The 10,056-nt window shown below is 39.5% G+C and overlaps 1 protein-coding gene and 1 long non-coding RNA gene across 2 annotated transcripts in view; one reads left to right on the forward strand and one right to left on the reverse strand.

Annotated features, from left to right (window-relative positions):
- The first annotated feature begins 1,745 nt into the window (after positions 1 to 1,745).
- umodl1 (uromodulin-like 1) overlaps positions 1,746 to 10,056 on the forward strand; it is a 33,619-nt gene continuing 25,308 nt past the window's right edge. The window contains exons 1-6 of the mRNA XM_017431108.3: positions 1,746 to 1,951; positions 2,614 to 2,856; positions 3,543 to 3,701; positions 4,734 to 4,861; positions 5,873 to 6,056; positions 7,179 to 7,319. Coding sequence (XP_017286597.3) covers positions 1,876 to 1,951; positions 2,614 to 2,856; positions 3,543 to 3,701; positions 4,734 to 4,861; positions 5,873 to 6,056; positions 7,179 to 7,319 — 931 coding nt within the window. The 5' untranslated portion in view covers positions 1,746 to 1,875. The remainder of the gene's footprint in view (positions 1,952 to 2,613; positions 2,857 to 3,542; positions 3,702 to 4,733; positions 4,862 to 5,872; positions 6,057 to 7,178; positions 7,320 to 10,056) is intronic.
- Positions 9,717 to 10,056, reverse strand: part of LOC112451097 — a 1,083-nt gene continuing 743 nt past the window's right edge. The window contains exon 3 of the long non-coding RNA XR_003039844.1: positions 9,717 to 9,913. This is a non-coding gene — a long non-coding RNA (uncharacterized LOC112451097). The remainder of the gene's footprint in view (positions 9,914 to 10,056) is intronic.

Below are 10,056 nucleotides of genomic sequence, written 5' to 3' on the forward strand. Positions count from 1 at the left end.
TAGCTCTCGAGATATTCTGCGAACTGTACAGACAAACAAACAAACAGACACACAAGTCTTCAGCAGCAGGTGAAAAAAGCATCCTTGTTGTATCATTTCGTTTGATTTCTTGTCTGTAAGATCGTCACTGTTAAACTCAGCTGTTAGTCTTCAGCAGGTCTGACTACACACTTATGTTCATGTACCTACATGCCTGGTAATCCCTGAGAAACTAATTATGTGCCTGAATGAGAAGGAGCACCGCAGTAAGTTTGTGTCATTATTGATGTCCAGTGGGAGCTTGTCACCATGTGTATGAGGCTGCAGGCCTCTTCCTGGAAGGCTGTGTGTGTGACAGTCCATCACAACAGTGTTATCATCGGGTACAGCACCTGTGGTGAATGCTGCACCGATCCTGATGATGTTTTATTTTCAGCAAAAGCCCACACTCCATATTCCTATGGCCAGATTTTTTTATTATCACCCACTGGCGATAATGTTTTTGCCCTTATATATGTGTCAGTTGTTTGTTTGTTTGTTTGTCTGTTAGCAAAATATCTTGTGAAAAACTGGACAGATTTTAATGAAACGTTCAAGAAATAATTATTGCATCAAGCTCTACAAATGATTAACTTTTGGAGCCAACCGCATTCAAAATGGTGCGACAGCTAAGCGACCTTAGCCAACACAAAAATGGATATAACTCAGTCGTTTTACAGATATTGAGCTAACAGTCATCAATAACACATACTCTGAGCGTTACCACATCTCCTGATTTCTCTCAATAATACATGAGATTGTGCATAACGTCATTTACAAGGTCTGACCAAAACAGCTGGTACTCCATCCATTCTCACCATAAGATGATTTTAGTTCAGAACTCTGGCATAAAAGGCAGTGGGCAATATGCATTCCTTCAAGGATTTTTGTAGGCCTTTAATTTTGTGGTGTAAGTCAGTCGTGTTGTGGTTTTAGCCCTACGCCTCCTTGCATCCAGGTGTACCAGCATGTCAGCATTCAGCCAATAATTATTGCTTAATTACCAAAGTAGCCTAAGTCTAATCAGGCCCATTTCCGCACCTCATTACTGTAAGCATTAATGAAAAAGCCTGCACGAGTCACTTTAACAGAACGTAAAGGAGCCAGCAGAATTCCCTGACGTCAAACATGGATACACGTTTCCATTCACAACACGGATACATAATTCACCACGTCTTGATCCTCTTGTTCTGAACCATATCACCAGGAGCCACAGCGTCCTGCTGCTCTTTATCACACACACCTAAAGAGAGCAAAGAGGTGTGGGTAAATGGCAGGGAAGTTCTCACTCCTCCTCACATGACATTAATGGTTGACACAGTTGGCTGTTAATGCCAGCAGCACAGCGAGCACTGCCATGGTTACCTGTGTGGAAACCATGTCATTAGGGACTCTGACTCCTCCTAGTCTGTGTTTCTCTCTCCCTGGCACCAAAAACATGTTTACCAGCACAATCATACAGCCACTAAATTGACTACTGATTTGTTTTCTCAAACTAATAACTTGGTCTGATTTTTCTGTGTGAAATTGAGATGAATAAAGTTTTTTATTTGGTGTTCAGCAGGTTTTTTTACGAGCATATTATCATTCTATCTCAAGTAAATGTAACTTTCTTAGGCGGGAAAAAGTATTCTTTTATTCATAAATGAGTTTGAAATGTATATACGTATTTGCTATTTGAGTGTTCTTTTCTGGTCCATCAGGCCCTGGATGCTGTAACTAGGGGTGGAGAGAGACAGAGCCACCAAGGATTTGGTCTTTGAATACACCCTGAACAGTGTGTCTTCTTTAAGTGAGACATGATTCCACAATGTGGTGCTTGAGTTTCTGTTTGAGGGTCTGAGATTTTGTGAAAAAATGAGTTGGCTCCTCTCTGTCTGTGTGGCCGAGGTGCTGCTGGTTCTCTGTTGGGGTGAAAACACCGTGGATGGAGGTAGGCCTTTACGCTGATCGTGGCTTCATATTAAAACATAATTGTGTAACTGCTGAGTGAGCAGTCACACTCTTATCTTGCTTCCTGTTTGGGTTTTTTTCTGGGTTTTTTTTGTTTTTTTTTTTAAATCTACATCTGTGTACTTTGTGTTATTTTAGCTGTTCATATGTCAAACTGTTCAGCTCATTCAGGAGATGAGTGCTGTGACTGTTATACTTTTAAAAACATTTATCTTTATTTACCAATATTTTCTCCATAGAACTACAAGATTTCTTTAATTTACTTCAAATATATAATTCTCTTTAAAATCTGCTTCAACATACTCTCTTTTTTGTCTTCCTATGCACCTTTGCTTTTAGGTTGCCTTTTGTTACTTTTAGCATTAGCTACGTCGTCACTATTTTTAGCTTTTAGTTAGTATTCTGCTTCTTTTATTTCTAGCAATTCAGTTATAGCTTCTTCAACAAAGTCCAGCAGATTCATTCAGGACTCAGCATTCATTTCTCTTGCTTAGCATCTGTTTGGTTTAGTGTATCTCGTGTTATAATCTGTTTCTACCTTGTTTAATTTCAAAAGCTAGTTATGCCCGACTCATACAGTTAAAATCAAGAAATGATTTAGAGAATAACGCAATGTGTTTGACAATGTGTATTTTACTCAAGGAATTAATCTGTCCCCATCCGGCTACCATCTTTGTGTCCATAATGAGACGAAGACTATGAGTTTCCTGGTGGTTCAGGCGGTCCCGTACACTGAGACGAAACCCTGTGGTGGCTGGCTCCTCTGGACCACATGTACAGTCACTCTTTACAAGATGACACATCAGATTAAATACAAGGCAGTGAAGGAGCAGGTGACAAGGTGCTGCGATGGCTACGTGCAAGTTGGTCCTTATTGTACCCTATGTGAGTGAAGTTATGCATGACTTGTCCATCTCTTGGTTATCACCCTCTGTCAAAAGGCGAAGGTGAACAATAATGTTCTTGTCCGTGAGTGTGTGTGTGTGTGTTTATCCTTTATCAAAGTATCTCACAAACTACTGGAGGAATTTTAATTAAACTTACATAAAGCAATCATTGGATGTACATCTACAGCTGATTAACCTTTGGAGTCAACGTGAATCAAGATGGCTGCCACAGCTAATTTATTTTAGCTAATACAAAAATGGTTAGAACTCAGTTTTACAGACACTGAAATAAAATGTGACGTGGTAGTAGCTGATAGTCAGAGGTGACATATCGTGATGTCACATGAGATTGGGCATAACATTATTTACAAGGTTTGACCAAAACGGCTCCAACTCTGTTATTTCTCAACATGAGTCTAAAACTGTGGCATGAAAGGCAGCCGGCGATGTGAAATCATTCAAGGAATGCGAGGCCTCTAATTATCGTTTTAGTCCTTAGCTCAGTCTTTGTGTTTGTAAAGTCTGATGATCTAATGTCCCACACTGCAGTCTGTCCAGCAGTCTGACTGACCTTTCACTGCGGTTCTGTGTGCAAGACAGCAGATGGACGAGCAGAGACTTCAGTGCTACAAATAACTCGCTGCTAATTTATGGCCTGTAACATGTTATTTCCTTTGAATGAAGCTGTAAACAGGAGTGATGAGTTTACTGCCAAGCCAGGATCCTGTCCAACTGCAGATGGAGCGTATCCCAGATCTGAGGACTGTGAGTTTGACTTTGACTGTCCAGGCTGGCAGAAATGCTGCCAGAGATCCGGCGGCTTCCTCTGCAGTCATCCTACAAGTTAGTATGATTGTACTGTTATTGAACCACAAAGATGGTGTGCTTTGTTGGCTAAATGGTTGGGGTTATATTAGAAGGTCATAATTTTAAATTAAGGGGTTTTTGGTTTTACCGGGCGAGTGATGACAAAAGTGCCAATTGTGGAACAAGGATAAAATGCAAATGAGTGGGAAAAAAACAAGTGAGTCAATCTACACTAATGTCAGTAATGTCAGTTACACAACAAATTTACTTAAAATAAATCCTTGTTAGCTGTAATTCTAACCATGCTGTCACATGTTAGCTAACTCGTGAAGCTTCCACCCTTAGAATTAGGCTGTTGCAGTAAAACACTTGTTTTTTTTTAATTAAAACTACAGTCATGGTGTATATAAAAAAATAAGTATGCCAATTTTCAATTGCAAGGTTTAATGTGTCAGGACACGGTAAACAATTATCTGGCCCCTGCCAAAGCTTAAAATAAAATTAAAAAAAATGCAATTTAAGATAAACAAATACTGATACCTTTGGCCAAGCTGCAGCTGTCACACAGAAGGCCTTACATTTGACTCTATAGTACTTTGGTGTCAAGAGGAGTGCAAAAGAAGCCCAAATCAGCACTCGTCCACCACCATGCTTGACACTGTTATGAGGTGTTTGTGCTGATGTGCTGTGATTGCAGTTGTGTGGTTTGTTTTTTATAGAAGTGGTCAGACTGATGCATTTGATTGCAGCAGCTGGCTGTTACTTTCAGTTTTTAAATCTTTTAGAAACTGCAGAGATGGATGTAGTTTTTCTTGTTATTTTTTCTGAATAAATAATGACATATTATTAATTTATTATTATCCAAAGTGATATTTACCTTATTTCAAGCTCAGATGAGGAGCAGATAACCCTATTATGTCTGGACATGTAAAACCTAAACGCAAAAGAAAGATCCATTACATTTAACCAAAACTGTATTTTCAAGTTCCAACTGATTTTAGAGCCAGTGGGAAATTTATTTTGTATCTATTTATTTGGAGTGAACTGATTCTTTAACTGAACTTTCAGGCTCAAAAGGTAATTTTGGAAGTGGAGAAAGCCAGTGGAATGCAACAGTGATGGTGAAAACAGACTACCAGGAGCTGATATCCAGAAAGAGTGGACTCCTGAATCTCACAAGAGTCCTACAAGCAACGGTAACTCACTGCTTACTGAAAGGATTCCTGCCACTTACGCAACAATACCACTTGATAGTTGCATTCACACTGTGATTTTTCTACTTTATTTTTCTGCATGCATTTTACAAGCTAACTACTTCTGCATACTTTGTGTCATATAACAAAAAGTTCAGCTCATTCAGGAGATGGGTGCTATGACATTTAGCATAAGTAACTATTAGATTTCCTCCACAGAAACACATCGAGATCTCTTCAGTTCCTTCAAAAACATTGTTCTCATTGAAATCTGCTTTGCACACTTGCTCTACTTTTGTTTTCTTTTGCTACTTTGAGCTTTTTGCTATTTTTAGCTTGTAATTAGCCTTTTGTTACTTTTAGATAGTATTTTGCTGTTTTTAACTTTTAGCTAGCTTTTTGTTACTTTTAACTTTTTGCTAACCTTATGCTACTTTTAACAACTTTAGCTCTTAACTAGTCATTTACTTTTACCCAGCCTTTCATTACTTTTGGCTAACATTTTGCTGCTTGTACCCAGTGGTTTGCTACGTCTAGCATTTAGATAGTTTTTTGTTATTTTAAGTTTTTAGCTAATGTTTTGCTAAATTTTAAATATTTGCTAGCAGTTTGCTACTTTTAGCTAATGCTCTGTTACTTTTAGCTTTATCTACCATTCGGCTAGTTTTAGCTTTTAGCTGCTGTTCTGCTACTTTTAGTCAGCTTTTTGCCACTTTTTGCTAGCATTTTGCTCTTTTAGGCATTTAGCTGGCCTTTGCAACTTTTTTGCTTTTAGCCAGTGTTTTGCTATTTTGAGTAGCATTTTGCAACATTTGACTGTTAGTTATCATTTTACTCCTAACTTTTAGCTCTTGTTCTGCTTTTTTAGCCTTAACAGCTAAGTTTCTGATTCTACAGCAAATTTCAGCGGTCATTCAGCACTCAGTTTTGCAGAAAATGCACTTTCCCAAGCTGGCTTGTGGTTTAATAAAAGGCCTAATCAGAAAATGAAATATTTCTTATTTTGTTTAAAAGGTAATTGGAGCTCTACAGTTGGAAGTTTCCATCTTTTACCTGGACTCGTGGCCCATCCATCCCTTCAGAACCGCCACCTCTCTGCTGATCAGGAGCAACTTCACTCTTTCACTGCTCAGCATCACATCAAAGCTGAACCTTCTCCTCAAACTCATACCAGAGGTGTCATCTGTAACAGTGCAAGGTAAAGACACACCACAGATCTGAGCTGCAGCACTCATCTCTCTGTGAAGCTGCTTGAGGCTTTTTTTTCCTACAGAGAAGTGACATTCTTGTAGAGATTTGAGAATGATTCATGAGTCAGAGAACACGGTGTTCAGGAAAAAATGACTCAGCCGCACCACAGTTTCCTTCTCCCACCACTTCTGTTTGAGTGACAGTCTTCTGTGGGATGTTTCCTGCAATAGCGGAAAATAACACCACAGCCATCGCACACACATGCATACACAAACTCACACCCACACACGCTGACATTAATGATAAATCATATTTGTTACAGCTGCACAAAAAGATTTTTAAAGACTAGCCATCATAGACCTGCCTCAGATACTGTAGCTTTACTTAGAGACCATAAATTCTCTGCAGGTTTGAAATCATTACTTATTGTTTGACCACTGTTTTCCTATGGTTTTTGCAGTCACAGTACTTTGACACACTTTGTGCTATTTGAACCATTCATATACCAAAATGTGTGGCTTGATTGGGAATAGAGAGCTATGGCTTTTGTTTTTTTTGCAACATTTTTATTTTTCAAAATATTTCACTTTATGTAAAATAAAATTTCCCATAGAAATACACTGAGATCTATTCAAGTCCTTCAAAAATATTGTTCTGTTTGAAATCTGCGTCAGCATACTTGCTCTAATTTTGTGTTCTTGAGATGCTTTTTGGTTCATCTACCATTCTGCTACTGTGTTTTGTTTTTTTAGTTTTTGGCTTTTGTTATGTTTCTTTTTAGATTTTAGCTTGTGTTCTGCTGTTTTTAGCTCCAAGCTTGTGTTCTGCTGCCTTAGCTTGTTGCATGAGTGCTGCTCAATTTAGCTTCATTTCTGCTTGTTTTAACTTTGACAACTCAGTTTTAGCTTCTTCAGCAGATTTCATCAGTCATTCAGCCCTCGGTCCTTACACAGCATTTTTTCAGACAATGCAATTTCTCCAGCTTATTTTAGAAATATCCGAATGACTTATGAATTCAGTGTAAGTGACTTTCCAGGTGTACTGCCATTCAGTTTCAGTTTCCATATGGGATCTTGTAGTTCTTATTAATGCGCAGCTCTCATTGAACAGCGATCACGTTTCCCTGCAGATGTGGATGAGTGCGCTCACCCTGCTCTTCACCAGTGCACCCCTCAGGCAGTCTGTAACAACACATCGGGCTCTTATCAGTGTGTCTGTCACCAAAGAGACGTGGATGTCCACCACAACAACTCTGCTGTCAACTGTACAGGTAAGAGGTGCGAGTCATGACACACCAAGTGGGGGTTATGAGGAGTTCCACAGAAATCAAATTAACTTTAAAAATGATTATCACTAACATATTTAGCCTTACAAAGAGATAGAAGCAGTGGTCATAAACAGATACAAAATAATACAATGTTTGTTAAAAGACTTTTTAACAATATTTATATACTTCAGCCAACAGTGGCTGCATCACAAGTCTCTGCAAAATTTTAATTTGGAGTCAAAAATAAAAGCTGAAAACTTTAGGAACCTCTGACCTAAACAGTTTAATCCTTGTAATACATCGTTGGTATAGAGTTTTGCAAACACAGACCGTGTCTTTATGTATAGTTGCATAAAAACGGCATGGAAAAGCACAAGAGAGTGCACAAAAATATATTCAGTGTTTCATGTCATAATCATAATATGAGAGACAGGAAATCTGTAACCAACCTTCACTCCATCCCAAACCAAGGTGTCAGAAAATGTGAAACGCCATCAAAGATTTATCACCCGCCGCCAAAGCAAGAAGGGGAATCATGTTTTTGCTCGTGTCTAAGTGCATCTGTGTTTGTTTGTCTGTAGTATTAGCAAAACATCTCATGAACGGCTGGATGTATTTTAATGAAAATTTCGGGGCGTGATAATTGCATGCAGTACATCTACAGCTCATAATATTTAGAGTCAAGCCAGTTCAAGATGGTCACAAAGACTGCTATAACTTTGGAGGTGTCGAGCTAAACTTTGATGTGGTAGTCATTTTCAGTCTGAGTTCAAACACATCTCGCGCGATATTGCATGAGATCACACATAACGGTATTTGCAAAGTTTGACCAAAACAGTTATAACTTCATTAATATAGCATGAGAGTAAGGTGCTGCCTCAAGTGGAGGAGTTTAAGTATCTCTGGGTTTTGTTCATGAGTGAGGAAAGAAAGGAACAAGAGATTGACAAATGGATTGGTGCAGCTTCCACAGTATTGCATACTTTGTACCAGTCAGTGTGTTTTGTATCTATGTTCCTACCGTCACCTATGGTCATGACTTTTGGCTAGTGACCGAAAGAATGAGATCTCAGATACATGTAGTCAAAATTTCTCCACAGGGTAGCTGGGCTCTCCCTTAGAGATAGGTTGAGAAGCTTGGTTATCCGCAAGGGACTTGGAGTAGAGCCGCTGCTCCTCCACATCGAGAGGAGCCAGATGAGGTGGTTCGGGCATCTGTTAAGGATGCCCCTGGACTCCTCCATAGGGAGGTATTCTGGGCATGTCCAACTGGGAGGAGACCCCGGGGAATACTGTGTCTCTTGGCTGACCTGGGAACGCCTTGGAATCCTCTCAGAAGAGCTGGAAGAGGTGGCTGTGGAGGGAGATGTCTGGGCTTCCCTGCTCAAGCTGCTGCCCCCGCAACCCGACTCCAGAACAAGCAGCAGATAATGGATGGATGGATGATATAACATAAGATGATCGTAGTTCTTAGCAGACAATATGCATTTCGTGTAGGAAAGCTAGGCCTTTAATTATAGCATCGTTTGACCAGTGTTAGGTGACTGGTGTTTTGAGTTAGTTTTTGATTTTAATCTTTTTTGTGTTCTTGTGATTCTTATGTTTTAGGTGTGTTCCTTTTATATATTCTTGTGTGGTTCTATTCTATGTGTCCTCCGTGTTCCACTATTCACTTCCCCCCAGTTCATCTCCTCAGTGTTTATCCAGTCAGCCAGCCATGCCCTCTTCACCTGTTCCCTATCACCTGTTAGTGTTAGATGTTGTTAATCTCCCACTCGACCTCATCCTTTATATTCAGTCACTTCCATCCCATACTCACATTGTTGGTCTTCACTACAGTCATGTCAGCTCCTTGTTTCTCCCTGTGATACTTTGTATAACGATTTTTTCTTTGGTTTTTTGGTAGATTTGCTGCCACGTCAGCCTTTTGTTTTTGTTTAATAAATCAGCTTTTCTTTTGAGAGAAGATGAGTCTGCACTCTGGGCTCCTTTCCCTCACTCCTGATAGTTGTAAACTTTTTTCATCTTTTTGATTATGTCTGGCCACAGTGTATAGTTTTCACACAGGTTGAAGGTGACACTGGCGTGATATTCACTGAGAGCACAATAATTTCACACCCTAAAACTGGAAATGTCTGGGGGGGGCTTTCCAACATCATACAAAGGAAAGCCCCAAACATCTCTGACAAAGATTACATCTAGACATCACAATAAACTTCAATAAATGCTTATGTCAAAGATATTTTTCTTTGACAAAAAAAAAAGTTGTTTGGGGACAGTTTCAGTTTCATGTGTTCTTTGAGAATTATTGATGCAGATCAATCTGTAAATGTCACAGAGTGTTGGAGAACCAAAGCAAAGGTTCAAAGGCAGGAAGCAGGACGATTGAAAGGAGCCTTTATTAATTACATTTCAAACAAAAGCACTGCATCATCGTCAGAGAACAGTCCGCATGATAACTCCAACAGAAACTGGTGCATGGTGAGTGGAGCAGGAAACAAGAGGTGAGCTGAAAGAAGGAGCCATTATGGTGGTGATTATTGTCAGCTGATGAAATGCAGATGCAGGGAACCTGAGCAACTAAACATGGGTGGAATCTGAAGAAAAGACAAAACAATCTAAATCACCAGAAATAAAACTCAAACTTACATCAGGAACAACTAAGGCGCCAAGAGACACAATGAAATTGACTGATGTCTGAAAACATGGACAATAAAAAGATGGGGGGGGGGGGGGGGGG

The sequence above is a fragment of the Kryptolebias marmoratus genome, linkage group LG13 (genome assembly GCF_001649575.2).
Source record: "Kryptolebias marmoratus isolate JLee-2015 linkage group LG13, ASM164957v2, whole genome shotgun sequence".
In the NCBI taxonomy this organism is placed as follows: domain Eukaryota; kingdom Metazoa; phylum Chordata; class Actinopteri; order Cyprinodontiformes; family Rivulidae; genus Kryptolebias; species Kryptolebias marmoratus.